The sequence below is a fragment of the Ochotona princeps genome, chromosome 8, assembly GCF_030435755.1.
Source record: "Ochotona princeps isolate mOchPri1 chromosome 8, mOchPri1.hap1, whole genome shotgun sequence".
Taxonomy (NCBI): domain Eukaryota; kingdom Metazoa; phylum Chordata; class Mammalia; order Lagomorpha; family Ochotonidae; genus Ochotona; species Ochotona princeps.
In genome coordinates, this window is record NC_080839.1 from 69,285,684 (window position 1) to 69,303,258 (window position 17,575).

General features: G+C 36.3%; 1 protein-coding gene across 15 annotated transcripts in view; it reads left to right on the forward strand.

The window, feature by feature from the left end:
- PUM2 (pumilio RNA binding family member 2) overlaps nt 1–15,963 on the forward strand; it is a 75,235-nt gene extending 59,272 nt beyond the window's left edge. For 8 of the 15 annotated variants that reach the window (XM_058668237.1, XM_058668240.1, XM_058668236.1 and 5 more), the window contains 8 exons: nt 5,408–5,675; nt 6,360–6,489; nt 8,206–8,334; nt 10,282–10,419; nt 11,029–11,154; nt 11,348–11,469; nt 12,569–12,761; nt 14,050–15,963. In XM_058668237.1, the coding sequence (XP_058524220.1) occupies nt 5,408–5,675; nt 6,360–6,489; nt 8,206–8,334; nt 10,282–10,419; nt 11,029–11,154; nt 11,348–11,469; nt 12,569–12,761; nt 14,050–14,181 (1,238 nt within the window). In that variant the 3' untranslated portion in view covers nt 14,182–15,963. Of the gene's footprint in view, nt 1–5,407; nt 5,676–6,359; nt 6,490–8,205; nt 8,341–10,281; nt 10,420–11,028; nt 11,155–11,347; nt 11,470–12,568; nt 12,762–14,049 lie in introns of all 15 variants that reach the window. The other 7 variants (XM_058668233.1, XM_058668235.1, XM_058668238.1 and 4 more) reach the window with 1 other exon arrangement.
- The last annotated feature ends 1,612 nt before the right edge of the window (nt 15,964–17,575 follow it).

The following is a 17,575-nucleotide window of genomic DNA, read 5'->3' on the forward strand; positions in this document are numbered from 1 at the left end:
GGCAGCGGTTTAACCCAGTATGCCACAGTGCTGGCTGACCTTGCAGATCAAATTTGAAAGAGGAATTGAGGTAGGAAAATAGTTTGGCCTACATGCTAAGCAGCTGGCAGAAGCGCTCCCTACTGCTTACTGTTAGTCTGAACGGTAAAGATTCATTAGCTGACTTTAAAATAGACCCAACAGATTTGTTTCATTTTATATTGTGGGACTTGGTTTATGATTTGTATCTAAGATTGTTTGAATATAATCATAAAATTTACATACTTGCCATGTTTATGCTTTGGATATTAGCCCATTAAAATGATAGTAGTATTAGCTTTAGCTATGCTCACTTTGCCTTTTTTTGTTTCTTTGTTTAAGATTTATTTTTATTGGATAAGCGGGTTTTATAGAGAGAAGGAGAGACAGAGAAAAAGATCTCCATCTGTTGGATCACTTCCCAGATGGCCATAACAGCCAGGGCCAGGAGCCTCCTTTAGGTCTCCCAACAGGTGCAGGGTCCCAAGGCTCTGGGCCTTCCTCTGCTGCTTTCCCTGGACACAAGCTTGTGCCCATATGGAATGCTGACAGTTGCGCGAAGAGTAGCTAATTGAGCCATTGCACAGGCCCACTCACTTTGCTTTTTAAACTCTTTTTGTAGCCTCGACCCTTTCACTTAATGTGTCTTTATATGACAAATATGTAGTCACTAATAATAATTAGAAAAATTTAATGGAATTTATACCCCAAATTTTAGTCTCGCAATAGCATTAAATAGTATCCATAAAATATACCAGAGATTACTGCAAGTTTTAAGAAAACTTTTCAGACATAATAGTGAAATGTTACCTAATATCAGTTAACCATCCTTGAATAAAGTTATTTAGCTTCTCTGGTCCTGTTGGATCACAAGTATAATGGCGACATTTGTCTGAAGAGTTAGCTAGGTGGTAGCACTCTTGTGGAGCAGCACTGTAGTACAGTAGTAGTGCACATACTGGCCAGTTTAGAAGAACAGAGTTCTATTTTCAATGCAGTGAAAATGTACAAAAACTAGCATTCTAATGAACAACAACAGTCCTACACCTTTGATTCATTTTTATATTATCTTCCTTACACTTTAATGAATTGTAATGTTTTTGTTTCACTGTCCTTCATTTACCATTTGTGTACATGTACTGTGTGTTTAAACATATCATGATAAATATTTCATGCTTTTAGGAAGTATGACAGTTGTATTAGTTTTCTGAGGCTACTGTGACAAATCAGTACATGGTGGCTTGAAACAATTAACTTCTTTCCCAGTTTGGAAGCTCTAACCTGAGATCGGCTGTATTGTAGGCAGTGCCATGTTAGGAAGGCTCTAGGGGACAGTTCCTGTGTGCCTCTTCCTAGCTGCTAGCGATTGCTGACAATTCTTACAGTTCCTTGGCTTCAAAACTCGTCCTTCTGAGTCTCAGTGTCCATTATCACATGGTGCTGCCTGTGTGTTTCAATGTCCACGTTCTCTCTTTTTAAAAGGACACTGGGGATTGAATTGGAGCCCGTTCTGGTTTTAACTCAATTGTGTTGCAAAGATAGTATTTTCAAGTAATGTACTCACAGGTATACCAAGGGATAATCTGATACTGTAACTCAGCCAACGGTAGCTCAGTTAGTTGGGTATGTATATTGAGGATAGAAAATCTCACAAGTGCATTAAACTATTTGTAAGTGACTTTGGAGGATGCAGCTGAAGGCAGTACCATATTATATGCAGAATTTGCCTATCAGAATGTGATATAGTGTTCAATAAATGACAGCTGCCTTATTTGTAAAGTTACTGTATAACACAAAGATAACAAAGTTATCTTAATGTGTATGTAGTAGATTGGGTTAGGTTAGGGCACAGAGTGTTACCAGTTTTGCCACACAGTAATTGCTGTGTACCATTGACTTCCCAGAGCTAGCGTTCAGCATCTGCCTGAAGTATAGCAAGTTCCCAAAATTGCTCGTGTGCATAATAAAGTACTGCTCAGGAAGTCTTCTCTTTGTCAACTTTCAAATCTTCCTACAAAGCACAGTAACATGCAGATAGCTTTAGAAACAAAGCCAGACTGTGAACAGTCTACTCTGAGTCCCAAATGATTTTCATGAAAACTGATCAGTGGCGGGGGATAAAAAACATATGAGGTACAAATACCACTTAGGCCTTTTTATGGGCTAGAAGTAACTAAAGATAATGGCATGAAGTACCCTGTCCTCATTTTAAACTTTTCCCAGCTGCTTGACCTATGTCATTGATTATGAGATGTGTTATAAAATGAAGACCTTTTTAATCCTGATTCTTATGTTAGTGTCTTAGTTCCTAGGCTTAGAATAGCATTCAGGTAAATATTTCAAAATAAAAACTGTTAAGAAAGTAATTCAGAAATCTGCATTTTAAAAAGACTATACATACCGGATAGATCAAGGGGCGGCTGTTCCAAATACCAGGATGTGGAAAATAATAACAATCACAACAGTCAGATTTGTTTTGTGCTGATCTCCATTGCCAAATACCTTTCTCCATTACGTTTGCTTAAATATTTTTAAAGAACACTTTAACTTAGGATAGTTAATAGAGAAGCATTCTGAAATAATCGTTTTCTCAAATTAGTGACAATTTGTAAAGAAAATATTATTTCTAGAAAAATATGTTTGCTTTTATTGTCATGTCTGAATTTTAAGAATAGCTTAGAAAAGCATTGAAAGGACAGCACAGTGTTTTGTGATAAAGTCTGGCCTAAGACTCTTGGCTTCTAGTTAGCTTCATGTGGCTTCCCCTTTGGACCTTGATCTCACGTGGTTCTGTAGTGCTTAAGAAATGGTGAATGGCTTTGGGGTCCAAATGCTGAACTAGAAGCAACTGTTAACTGTCTTTGAACGTGTTTGGTTATAGTACCAACAGTGGAAGTATCAATATAGATGAACTATTTGTGTGTGTTTTTAATTTTGGGATTTCTTCAGGCTTATGGAAAAAGTGCAGGATAGTTTTTTTTTTCTCAGATTGCCCTTCACCCAGATTGTCCAAATGTTTTAATTTTATCACATTTGTTTATCATTCTCCGTTACTATACACACTTTCTTTTCTGATACTCTTGGTGTTATTTATTCATATATACATGACTATGTGTTTCCAGAAAATGAAAGGATATTTCATGTAACCACAATTGTCAGTAAATCAATGCCAATATAATACTATTTTTAAATCAGTCCACTTTATTCAAGCATTGCTAGTTGTGTTGCGTCTTTTCTGCAGATAAGGGATGGTAGTGTAGGGAGAAACTGATTGATATGGAACCTGTTATCCAGTTAAGCATCCCGTATTAGATCCATCACAGATATTTGTGAAGAATGCAGACATGATGTATGTGGAGTTTGAATGCCCATTTAATTGATTTGTAAGGGAAAAAAGCTACCCTGTCTTAGCTAAAATTGCTTTTAGTTTTAGGAACAGAATACTTAACCCTTGTATGTATGAAGGTATATGAATTAAAAAGATATTTCAGCATTGTTTTCGATAGAAGATGATTTAGGAGTTTAGTAGAGGTTAAGTAGACTAGAATCGAGGGAGCACATAGTTGTGGGAGAAATTTTTGTTGAATATTTGGTAAGGTGCTTGGAAAGTAGCATATGGAGTTAGTTTGGTTACTTCATAGGAGACGTGTGTATTGAATTTGTTGAAGGTTTTGTAAGGTTCAAGTTAAGCCTAAGGTTTGAAGCATGGATAAGCAATGGTACAGAGATAATAAAAAGTAGGGAAAAACAGTTAACACTGTAAGGAATTTTCATGAGACGTGCGTCTGAAATGATGACTTAAAGACCTTGGACAGTGTTCTCTAGGAGGATACTACTCTAGAAGGTTTTTACCATAAAGTGATAGCCAAAGAACTTGTAAAAGCTATAGCTGATAACATGCATAAAAAGGAATGGGAAGAACAAACAAACACCCCACAGAAAGAGCAAATTACTAGAAAAAAAAATCCATTGGCAAAGTGAGATAGGCTGAGATGCCCAGTTCTTAGTAGTTGGAAAATGATAGTTGTAGAAGTCATCCATATTGTACCATTAGAGTCTAACGGGCAAGTAGTTGTTGTAAATCATCTGTGAAACAACTAAACAGTGCTGGGGATTGAAAGGATTGCTGTTGACAGTAGAATTAAAACAGGGTTGAAATGTTGAGCGCTTTGACATTTAAGTACTTTGCACCTGCTCAACATGAGCGTTCATCTAGGCCCCTGATAAGATAGCACATTTCTGTATGTGATTTGATGGCATGAAGATTTTAGAAAGGATTGAGGATTCAAATAAATGCATATTATATAGGATGAAAAATTCAATGAGGGGAAAAATAAAGCTAAATAATAGCATAAATGAAGAGGAGTGCACTAAGCTCATTCACCCTCTAGGGTTAAAACTCTTTCACTTCCTGTTCTTGTCATTCTTTTTGGCCTTTGGTGCCCCTGTGTTACTTTGCGCTGACAGTGTGTCCTTGGGATCATCTCCATCTTAGGGCCTTGATTGTTTTGATAGCACTGTGCTATATAGAGTTGGTATTTAATAATATGAAGTTAATGGTAGCTCCTGTTTTGCTGAGCTGTTCAATCTGTATTTTACAATTGTTTGTACATTTTTCTTTTTTAAAAGGACACTGTCAAGTAGTTAAATAATATTTGTAATAAAAATGATTTTTCCTGCATGCACTTTTTTTGTTTCTATTACTGCCTTTTAATTTTCTTGTTGGAGTGAGACATAAATTAAAAAGACTTTTTGTCTTAAATAATTAAGACTGTAAGAATGGTAACTGCTATTTATTTCTGTTTCTTATCTGCAACATAATAATACTTTATGGCAAGTTTTTTTGAAATAGTGTATTACCTAGATTTATTGTATCAAATTGTGAATTTTTTTTTAAATGTAGACACAAATCAATGCATTAACAAAGAAATGGTTAATTCTATGTAGAAGTATTATGACTTAATGTAATTTTAATTTATCTTCCAAAACTATTAATTTAATACTCAGTGATGTGCCATTAACAATGCAGATGATAGTCAGATCATCTCAGGGGATTAGTTTGCTAGCTATTTAATTACTTGCTTATAAATGGAACTAAGAGTTTGCTGGTGGTTTTAGTATTCTGGTATTACTATGAATGTATAATAATTGCATTTTAAACTGAGCTGAACAAATACATATTAATTTTTGTTAAGTTTTCCTAGTCTGATTTTTCATAAAGCCACATGTTATGTGTAGGTGCAAGATTTTCCTTTCCAGTTTTAATTTCCTGTCATAACAAACACGAAATCCTAGAGAGAGTATTTCTTTATGAAGTTTACAGTTTAAGGCACTTAAATTGAGGAATGACTCTGTGAGAAGCGCTGCTAACCAAGCTGCTTTATTATAGGAGGACTGACCAATGGTAGTGGTCGATATATCTCTGCAGCACCTGGGGCAGAAGCAAAATACCGAAGTGCTTCAAGCACTTCTAGTCTCTTCAGCTCCAGCAGCCAGCTGTTTCCTGCTTCTCGGCTCCGGTATAACAGGTCTGACATTATGCCTTCGGGTCGCAGCAGATTGCTGGAAGATTTCCGGAACAACCGCTTCCCTAACCTTCAACTTAGAGACTTGATTGGCCATATCGTTGAGTTTTCACAAGACCAGCATGGTTCTAGGTAATTATGGTTCATGCTACATTCTACTTCATTTTCCTTTAAAAAAAAAAAAAAAAAGCTGTCTTTTTCTTGATTGCATTTAGCTTAACTGCATTCATATTTTTCAACAGATGCAGGACTTGTGTGTAAAATACGGACAAGTACTCTGAAGCCTGGTCTTTGAAAGGCGATAGAATTTATTAAATTTGAGTGTTTTTCCCTTAAAGTTTTACATTAAGTAGTTGTATCCAAATTTTATTTTCTTTTTATTGAAAGTTCTTAAACCTTGCATCACTTAAAATGGCAAGGGTAGTGATTCATTTGTTTGAATTTTATTTCTAGAGATTTCTTAAGTTCCAAAAACATTCAGAAACACTGTATGTTATAAAAACAGATGATTAACCAGCAAAATCCTTGTAATTTTCTTTTTTTATTCATTATAATATAGCACAACTAGTCTGAGTAAACATTTGTATGTCCAGTTTTTTACTTTTTTGTCCATCTAGCTAGTAGTTGGTTTAAGTTGTTAGAAGCAAATGCTTCATATAACTTGTTCTTTAGGTTACAAATTAGATACCTAGTTCATATTTCTGGAATTATTTTGTGTATATACATGAGGATGATATTTCTTAAGCAAAAAATGCATTTTTTGCAGATCTTGTTTCCAGCTTAATGTTATGGCCTCTAATCTTTTTTCCCATCTAGGTTTATACAGCAAAAGCTAGAGAGAGCTACTCCAGCTGAGCGACAAATGGTGTTTAATGAAATTCTACAGGCAGCATATCAATTAATGACAGATGTTTTTGGCAACTACGTTATACAGAAATTTTTTGAGGCAAGTATGCATGGATTTTTGCATATGTGTCTAGTTACATATACATTGCTAAGAAATCCTGAAAATTGGTGAACATTTTCCCATAAAAATACAAATAAGCCTTGGTGGGAATATTTGCATGTCACATATCTGCTAAGTTTTTTATATCCAGAGTATATAAACAACTCACTAAGGAGTCAGCAATGTGAGGACAACCCGACTGAAAACGAATGAAGGATGAGGACGTGTTAGGTAGACGTTCATCAAACAGAATACAGTAATCCAGAAAAAGATGCCCAGCCTTCTTAGTCATTAAGGAAACACAAAGCCAGACCACAGATACCACTCTACACCTGCTAGACTGTAATTGGGAAGTTTGGGAAGTAACAGATGTGAGTATGTAGAAAAAGTTAGAAGCCACACACATTGCTATGGAAATGGTGCATCCACTGCAGAACCAATTTTGTAGCTCCTGAAAAAACGTAAAATTGCCACACACTTCAGACGTAGAACCGAAAGAACTTTAAACTTTAAAAGCTGAAACACCTCTGTTTGTTGCACCATTTCTCAAAATAGCCTAAAAAGTAGCAATCACCGAGTGTCCCTCAGTATGGGATGGATATATACACTTAATGGTAGAATTTTAATTACCGGTAGTAGAAATAACGTACTAATAACAAACCAATGTTCTGCCTAGAAATTGTTTTATTTAGAAGTTAGCTGTTGAGGTAATTTTTAGTCTGTAAATATGTTTATGTTTTAGCCTGACTAAACAGGCTCCTCAGTTGTATCTAAGTATAGTTTGAGAATTACCTGGGTCAAAGGAGTTTAGTAGTCTGAGTGTATATCTTAGAAGTTAATGTGTGAGGGCCCGGCGGGGTGGCCTAGCAGCTAAAGTCCTCGCCTTGAACACCCGGGGATCCCATATGGGCACCGGTATCCCGGCAGCTCCACTTCCCATCCAGCTCCCTGCTTGTGGCCTGGGAAAGCAGTCGAGGACAGCCCAGAGCTTTGGGACCCTGCACCCATGTGGGAGACCTGGAAGAGGTTCCTGGTTCCCAGCATCAGATCGGCACGCACCGGCCCATTGCGGCTCACTTGGGGAATGAAACATCGGATGGAAGATCTTCCTCTCCTCCTCTCTGTATATCCGGCTTTCCAATAATAATAATAAATCTTAAAAAAAAAAGAAGTTAATGTATGATAAAGATAAGTGGTTTTGTTAGAAATAACTAGCAAAGATGTTTACTTTAAGGGGAGATGGCGTTTGGTGTGGTGGTTAAGGTACCACTTGGGACTGCTTCATCCCAAATCCGAGTGCCTGTGTTGGGGTCTTGTGATGCTGGATTCCTGCTCAGACACACACTAGGGGGCAGCAGATAATGACTGTGGTGACCAGGTCCTTGCTGTGCTCATGGGAAACAGAGATTGCACTCCAGGCTCTTGGCCTCAGCCTGAGCCAGCCCCAGCTGTTAACAGACATTTGGGGAATAAACAAGCAACTGGAGGATTCCTTTGTCTCTTGCTTACTTGCTGTCTTTCAAATAAATAAAAATGATTAATAATGTCAAGATAATGAATCACAGGGAAAGTATTAATATTATCATAATCAACTCTGGATCTGTCTTAATGCTTACTCTCTGCATAATTGCCAGATGGGATATTGTACATGTAGATTCAGTAGGATGTCGTGTCTTACTCAAGTTCAACAAAGTAATTTTATGACCTTTCTCTTAGTTTGGGAGTTTGGATCAAAAATTAGCTTTGGCTACTCGTATTCGTGGTCATGTTCTGCCCCTGGCTCTGCAGATGTATGGCTGCCGTGTTATTCAGAAAGCCTTAGAATCTATTTCTTCTGACCAGCAGGTAATTGTAAGTTAAGGCAAAATTTTTGTATTATTTCATTTAATTTTTTAAGTTATGACTTCTGCTTTATCTTGTAATAATCTTGAGGTGAAATGATTTAACATTTCCAAAACTAGATTAAAATTTTTCTTAACTCTATCTAAATAGCACATTACTAATTGTAAGTTACAAAGCAAATCTTTTATCTTTCCTATCCATTTCTTTCCACATCTTTTTATTTTGAATGAAGGTATTTAAGTAGGCAGTATTGTGGCAAACCAAGTCACAAACATTTTTTATATCAAAGGCTTATTTTGGTTTTCTGTTATGTCAGAACACATTTTATTATTCAGTTTCCAGTGTTTATTTGAATTATATCTAATATTTCTATTATAACTCATATGCCAGTTCAATACTTATATATATGTGTATATATACAGTTTCAGTTTTCAATAAATAAGTTACTCAAAAAATAATCTTAGAGCCTATTAACAAGATTTACAATTCTTGTGGGGCTTCTCCCTCAATATCCCTCTTTACCTCAGATACATGAAGGAAACAATATGGAAATAATAGTCTTACCCCTTTCCTATAGCCCTTGAACCTTTTTTCCCCTAATTAACTATGTAAAGATTGTCAAAAGTATAATAAAAAATCAAATTAAAAAAAAGATTTACAATTCTTAAAGAAAATATATCACATGAAATAAAGCAAGAAATGTGTTACCTTGATGGAAAGTCTAAGTGTTTTACATTTGTAAAGAATTGATAAAATTTCAGTCCTGTACTCGTGTGACTTTTCTCCTAGTAAAAATTAATTTGTAAAATCATTTGAAATAAATGAGAGCATTTGAAAGTAAGAGGTGAGGATAAATGCTGATTCACTAGGTGTTTACATAAATATTGTAAAACAGTACTAACAAAAAGGAACTCTTATGAACTAAAAAGCACTACATATATATGTGATTCATATATTACAATGAAAACAAAGTAAGTAAAGGAAATAAATATATCTTAAAGGATAATGGTAATTTGGGGAAGATAAGATTTGATTTGTATAATAGTTTTAGAAACGAAAACAGTAATGCATGGATAGATGGCTATGCGTGCATATTCATTAATCAGCAGCATTATAAATTTGTGAGGAAGTGCTTTGAGAAGTTCCTGAGTGTGGGACTAATCTGAGGTTTTTCACAAGAAGAAAATCAACAATCCAAAATACTTGGAGCTCTGCCTCACATCTTAAAACTGATACAGATGGATGGATATTTCAAATGTCTGTTTGATATTTGAAAACTTAAAAGCATTGGGAGTAAACCATAGGTAAACAGTTATTGAATAATGGTATATTCTTTGGATTCTTTTGCATGTTTTGCTTTACAGTTTAATCCATCTTAGTTCTTGCCTGGTTATTCTGAATTCTGATTTAACCTTTTCTCCACAATTATGTCTAAATGCAGTTAAGAGTTGGATGAAAGATAATATAAAGCTATGTCAGTCCGTTTGGATTGTATATGCTTGCAGTATTTCTCCACAGTACAGTTGCTGTTACTTTCATAAGGCACACAGATTATTCTCTCACCGAGGAAAGCTTTTAGGGAGGAAGTTCTTTTTTATAAGAGCATTAATGTGATTTCCTGAGGAGAGGTGGTGCTGAGTGAGGCAGAAGTGCAGCGTTCTCAGTGCCACCTGAGAAAGGTTGGTGGAAGATGTAGTTAATGACACATCCACTAGGTTATTAGTATTTCAACACATCATTGGCATAACCCATGTGTTTTTGTAATTCTCGCCTTTGGTTCCTTTTGACAGTTATATTTCAGAGAGGAAAATTTTAAACTTTCAACTGGTTAAAACAAACAACTACAGAACAGAAAATAATATTTTGGAGTATACATGGTTCCTGTAGCAGTGTTTTCTTTTAGTTTGTTCTTTGAAGTGGTAATTGTTTGCACGGGATCTTCTCTTACAGAGTGAGATGGTGAAAGAGCTGGATGGTCATGTGCTCAAGTGTGTGAAGGATCAGAATGGAAACCATGTTGTACAAAAATGCATTGAGTGTGTTCAGCCGCAGTCTCTGCAGTTTATTATCGATGCTTTCAAAGGACAAGTAAGACATTTGGGGGGGTGCTTCTAATTTGTTAGCAAAGTGCATTTTAGAATTTTAAGTGTCAACACATTTTTCTTTGGTCACTGTACCCAGCATTTGCTTATGAAAATAGGAGGCAAAACAGATTGTTTGTCAATTTCTGCCTGTTCTATAGCGTTGGGAGATTGCTTCCTGGGGTGGGAGGGTGCCATAGAAAAGTAAGTTTTAATCATATATAAGAGGTAAGGTATCTGAGTTACTGAAATTACAAACCGAACAGTATTTTCCAGATTTCCTGGAAGAGGGAAAAAAAGCTATATGAAAACTTTGGTGTTTTTGTTTTTGTTTTAAACAGCAGTTAGTGCCTGATGTATCATATTTTATTGCTCTTTGTTTCAGTGCTAAACTACTTAGCCCAACCCACATCTATCCACCCCAGTTACTGCTCTAATCTTGAGGTTTGGTGCCTGTCGATCCCTGGTCCTGCGTCCTAGTCTGCTGACTCAGTGACAGCCAATAAATGTGAACTTTTCACCCTTCTGTTTTAAACTAATTCAGCTCCTTGTCCTGAGTCTGCCTGTTTCAAAGGACTGCGAGAAAATGTTGGAGAGTTTTACTTCTTTGTTTCAGGTATTTGTGCTGTCAACTCATCCTTACGGCTGCCGAGTAATTCAGCGCATCCTTGAGCATTGCACTGCAGAGCAGACCTTACCTATCTTAGAGGAACTCCATCAACATACAGAGCAGTTGGTACAGGTACAGATCTAATAGTATGAAATAGCTTTAAACAATGTAATTTATTGGTAGTAATAAGTCTTAAACTCATTGTAGAAACAAATGCTTGTCTTGCAATCACTTCACAAAACTACTGAATTTTTTAACTCTTTTAAAAAATCAATTACTCTTAAAAGAATGATTTACAGAAGTTGATTTCTAACTGTGTCCTTAGGACCAATATGGCAATTATGTTATTCAGCATGTACTGGAACATGGCCAACCTGAAGACAAGAGCAAAATTGTTTCTGAAATCAGGGGGAAGGTCTTAGCCTTGAGTCAACACAAATTTGCCAGGTACTGAAGTACATTCTAATAACAAGTGTCATTTCTCAGCTCTTTGTAAGTGCAGAAATCTCATGTAGGATAAAGCACTGAAGTGTAAGTCTTTTTGGTTGTATTAAAAATGAACGTAGAACATCACTTTTGTTTTTTAAAAGCTGCTAACATTGGTTTGTACTGCTTTTTAAGGATACTGTTTTAGTAGTTATTTTTTCAGTTAATTTCTTTCAAAGGCAAGGCAACAGCAAGAAAAAAAAGTCCTCTATCCACAGTGTTCTCCCAAAGTGCTCAGAACAAGCACAGCAGGCCAGGCTAAAGCCGGTATCCAGGAGCTCCTGCTAGGTTTTCCCAGTGAGTGGAAGGGATGGAGGTATTTGAGCCAGCGTCTGCATCGGTGCCCGTTAGCAAGAAGCTGGGTCAGAAGCAGAGGTGGGCATCAGTCCAGGTGTAGATGGGGGGCTCCCAAGTGATGGCTTCACTTGCTGCACCATGCCACTCCTGCCCATGTTTTTGAAATCTGTAGAAAACTGTCTCCAGGAGCAGTGATAAAACACACGTTATTTAGTACATGTTCTTAGAAGCCTCAGACCTTATTAATTACTCAGCTTACTTTTAAGAAGCCTGTAATGAAACTATAGGTATCAAAATGTAGAGTTTCTGTTATTCTGGTTTCTGTTTTAAAAAAAGTAGCTTAGTACAAGAAAATATCAAGATGGTCTTGACAGCTTTTACGTTTGCTAGTTTGTTTTTAAGATTTATTTATTTTAATTTGGAAGTCAGATTTACAGAAAGAGGGAGAGAGAGCTCTTCCATCCACTGGTTTACTCCCCAAACGGCTAGAACAGCCAGAACTGAGGTCCTCTGAAGCCAGGAGCTAGAAGCTTCCTCTGGGTCTCCCATATGGATAGCCCCCACGCATTTGAGCCATTCTCCACTGCTTTCTCATTCTATAAGCAAGGAGGAGCTGGATCAGAAAGGTGGTAGCTGGGACTAGAACTGACGCCCATATAGGATGTTGAGTCACCACTCTGCTTTTATGTTTGAAGCAGATTCTATAGAACATCCCTACAGTTCTCTGTGTGTAATTTATAACTTTTAACTTTTTAAATTTTAGCAATGTAGTTGAAAAGTGTGTCACTCATGCCTCTCGTGCTGAGAGGGCTTTGCTGATTGATGAGGTTTGCTGCCAGAATGATGGTCCTCACAGTGCCTTATACACCATGATGAAGGACCAGTATGCCAACTACGTGGTTCAGAAGATGATCGATATGGCGGAACCTGCTCAGAGAAAGATCATCATGCACAAGGTAATTGAATGTAAATAGAAAATTCAGTCTGTGGAGCTTTAGGCGCTAGTTAACTTCCCCAAGTGTTAATCTCTTCTTAAGTAGAGGAGAACTTAATCTTCAGATGTTGGCATGATTTTTATTACATTCATCTGTTGAAGTCATATTCGTTTCTCATGTCTTTTCCAGTTAGTTTAGCCATGTTTTTCCTTCTCTGATTGTAGACCTAGTAGTTGTGTAATTGCCACATACATGGATAGAACATCAGTGTTAAAATGTAGCCATTCTCCCACAAAACTAATGCATTTTCTAAAGAGACTTTTGTCTTGAAGTGATGTGTTTGTGTTTTCAGGTGATAGTCACTTTTAATACTTTCCCTTCAAGCTGTTTTCTGTGCCATCCCTTCTAGAGTCTGATACTTAAAGAAATCAGCAGTTAACAAAGAAAAACTTAAAGAGCACTGAAAGAGATAATGCTTCAATACTCCAGATCTTTCCTAATGTTTTCATGGAGCAAGCCACATTAACTCCTTTGGACTGCTCCTCATATAGAAAGATCTTAGGACTGCTGCTTGCTGTGGAAGTGTCTTCTAACACCAGAATTACTTTAGCCAGTGTTTCATTGGTGGCATTTGGACTATTTCAAAGGGTTTTTTTATTTTTTAAATTATTTATTTGGAAGACAAAGAGAACAGACATCTTCCATCTGATAGTTTACTCCCCATAAGGATCTGGTTGGGAAGTGAAACAGCTGAAACTCGAACGGACACTCTGATGTAGGATGCCAGTGTGAAGAACAGCAGCCTAACCCACAGCACCACAACGCCAGCTCCTCATTTCAGCATTCTTTACTCTTCGTATTGCCTTCTTTGTATGCTTGCTCCAGTTCAGTTAATTACTTGAAATCTTGGAAAAGTTTATAAGTCTATCCAGTGATATGAGAAGAGTGCCTCTTTTATCAGACCCTCTTCAGTGCCAGTGAATTATTATTTCTTAAAACTACCAATCTGGATGGAAAGACAATGATAAGGTTTTTATGAAGAAAGTAATAGATCGTTATTCATGCTTTCCTGCTCTGTTTGAGTTCCTCTGTTTGCGTGTGATAGGGTTTAGAAAGAGTAGTATGTGTGTTCATTGGACGGTTATCCAGCATATGTTTTGAAACTGAGTTGATCATAACTGCTGATACAAAAAAATAGATGTTGAAATTTTAAATTATTATTTCTCTAAATTATCTAGATTTGGGAACACTTTGTAAGAAATCAGTAACTACAATAACGTATTTACTAAACACATTATTTATGTTTCAGATTCGACCTCACATCACTACATTGCGCAAATACACGTATGGGAAACATATACTGGCCAAGTTGGAAAAATACTACTTGAAAAACAGCCCGGATCTAGGGCCCATTGGAGGGCCACCAAATGGAATGCTGTAAAGGAAAAGAGAAAGAAGATAATTTAACCATGTGAAACATTTCTTTTGTGAATTATCAAAACACAACTCAGCTATGAATCTTCAAATTTTTTTTAATGCAAAACTATTTATTGACTTCTTTCCATTTGTAAATTTTTTAAGGTTCTTGTGTATATTTGGGGGTGGGGTGATGAATTATGAATTACATTCAGCCCTAAGTGGAGACCTATCAGATTGAATCGCTGGCAAAGCACAGAATGCCTGTATATGATGTAACTGTATCAAAAAAAAAAAAGCTGTCAGATATTTTGTAAATTTTTACCTTGTAAAGTCACAAAAAATAGTTTTTAAAGGAAAAAGTACAGTATTCTTTTAATAAACTGGCTTGCAGTCTGGTAAGTCTATAACCCCATAGCACAACAGGTTTATAGAGATGTATATAGGATTATAGTTCTTATTTTCTTTTCTTTGCGTGATGCCTTTTATAACATAACAATCAACTGCATAAATATTATTAATGTTTTAAAAAGAGAAAGTTAAGTTGTATTTTGGTAATTCACAAACTATCATGCAAATTAAAACTCAAAAGTGAAATAAGAATAAAATGATTTGAGATGAACGAACTTATTATTTACAGTGGATGCGGTTTTAATACAAATACTGCCCTGAAGTGTGTCTGGCAATGTACAAAAGTATTGTATATACTTAAATATGTAATTGTTGTAAGACTTAGAAAGAAAAATCATGATGACACTTTCATCCATTTGAAATGTGCACTAAATGAAAAGTTAAGTCTCATTAACTTTTCAGTTTGGTTTGCAAATGAAAGAGTGGAAATTTGTGTTTTGTTTTGCTTATAGAATTACAGAGATGTGTTGAGCATTTTTTTGCTTTTTCATAGTAGATGCAGAAAGTAGGAATCAGAGGTGGAAAGGGGCCATTGAAAAGTAATTTTGATAGCTTGACATTTAAGCATGATTACATATTCAGATAGCTTTTTTTGCTTCCTATAAATATATGCATTGTGTGTGTAGCAATAGATGTGAGTTTACACTTTGAAAGCAAATCTTGTTTCAATGTTTATTATAAAAAGCCTTGCTAATTTAGTAGTGACACTTCCCTTGGTTGTACAGGTGTACATTTGTAAACCTTCATCCTGTAAATGGAATTTGTTTTATCTTTTTGGGAAACATTTGCATCTTAGTGTACATTTATGTCCCTGCCCTCTTTGACCTGGCAATATAGTGCTGTATAATGTAAATTTATTTCTCCAAATCAAGAGTGATTTTTTAAAAATTTTTTATCTTTATATGGTTTCAGAAGTATGAACCAGCTTTGTTTTTATTGTGAGAGACATTTTGTTTTATAACAGTTGTTGACTCTGTTAATATGGACCTGCTAGGATTTGGATCATTTTCAACTGACGTCAGGGTATTGTGCATAGTAGAAAGTATTGGACTGAGATGCTTGGTTACCATGAAGGCCAATGCTTTTTCCATCTTATTAAATGTGATGTGACTTTTTTCTTTGTACAGAAGAGTACTGTATTTTTGAATAGCCTACTCCCAAGTAAGAGCAAATCTGTATGATAACGTTTTTTTCTCTGGACATACGACATTATAACAGTAACATGATGTACATTTACAAGCGGCCTTATGTACATTTCCCAACAATCTTTTTAAGGCAAAATTGTGACCATATGTGTATAATTAAAATCGTTTTTAATCCTTTGCCTATGAAAATATTTTGGAAAAAAACTTGCTTTGTATATTCAGTTTCTGAAAGATAAAGAAAGTGCTTTGTATTTTGTTGAAGTCAGTATTTTGTATAAACATTTATGTTGACCTTATGTTTAGAGCTGGAAACTGAAATGAACATGCAACCTCTGTCAGTTGAACGTGGAAGGGAGTTTTTACTAGAAGTCTGCAGAAGACCATATGTCTTCTGAGCACAGTGTTGAAGATAAAGATTTTAACACTTAGCCGGTCTTACTATGAACCTAAAAATACCATAAAGTTTGGGGTGCCAGGCATACTTTTTCATGTTTATTGTTGAGTTATTTTACTTTCTAACCCAGCATTCCCTGGTGAGGCCATTAAATTCGACTGTTGTTAGATGTGTGACGTGATCACTCTGGTTATCAGCCTGCCCTGCTAAAGTAGCAAGGCTTCCCTCCCCCCCAAGCTGTTATTTCCCATCCTGCCTTGCTCTGCTAGCTTCACAGTGTCATGGCCCTGTGTTGAAGTTTCGTTCCCAGTATCAGCTCATGGTCTCAGGGTCAAAGCTGTCCTTGGCAATTGCTGATGACTTTCCTGCATCTGTACAGTTGCATTGCTGGTTGTCGTCCTAACCCTCTGCTGGCATAGTTGGTTATTATTGCACATTTAGGAAATGGCAAGTCCTGGGGAATGTCAACACCGGGAAACTGAGCCCTGCTCTTGGGGTCCTGATGTCCCCATGGATCCCGATGCTAACAGCTCAGTCTTCCCAAGATTTCTAGGCCTATTCCAGGAAGTATTTGTTCTTAGAGAAATTATATGGTCTGCTATTTTTAGTGCCTACCCCAACACCTTTTAGTAAATCGGCATGAAGTTTTGATCAAATCTGTTCCAGAATAAAAACACTGAATTGGGCAGAATCACCTAGGCTTTACTCTGAGTGTCTGCTTTTGATATGGATTCCTTCTGGACCAGTTTGTCTAAGTCCTGGCTCTTACTGGCTCATATGAAATGTTATCTTCACTTCTTTGTATATTATGTATAAATTAGAAAATGAAAAATGTGTGAATAACATTGTATGAAATAAACCTGGTCTTGTGTTTTTCTCTAGATAAAATAACCCCTCTTTACCTCTATTACAAATTAACAGTCCCATTCAAGTTTACTCTGACTAGAGAACATTTTTATCCCATGGATGCTGTTCTTGGCTCACTGATGTCTCTGGTTGTGTTAGCCCTATCTTGATTTGTGTCCAAAATTTACATGAGATTAAAGATAAAACTTTCAGTCTGTTCCCATACAGATAGCATGACACATCTTCAGGCTTATTTTGAGGCTTCCTTTTAACCATGCACCATTCACTACCCATAGGTGTTCCTTTCCTTGGGAACACAAGAGGGTTCTTGTATCATTCAGGTTCGGGCACGGATTTGAAGTTTTATACTGTTTAACAGACCTTACGAAGTGTGAGTGTTTTTTCTAAGCCTCTGTGCCTTCAAAGATAGGACTGAGAAATCTGAGATAAACAAGGGGTTTTAGAAAGTCATGAAAAATGCATGTTAGGACAACCTGAATTTCAAAGTTTACACCAAAACAGACATGAATCTTGAGCTTCTCTCAAGATTCCTAGATCCAAATTAAAGCAATGCTAATACTGATTCCATTTCCCATAGTGGAAATGTACAGATATCCAGTGGG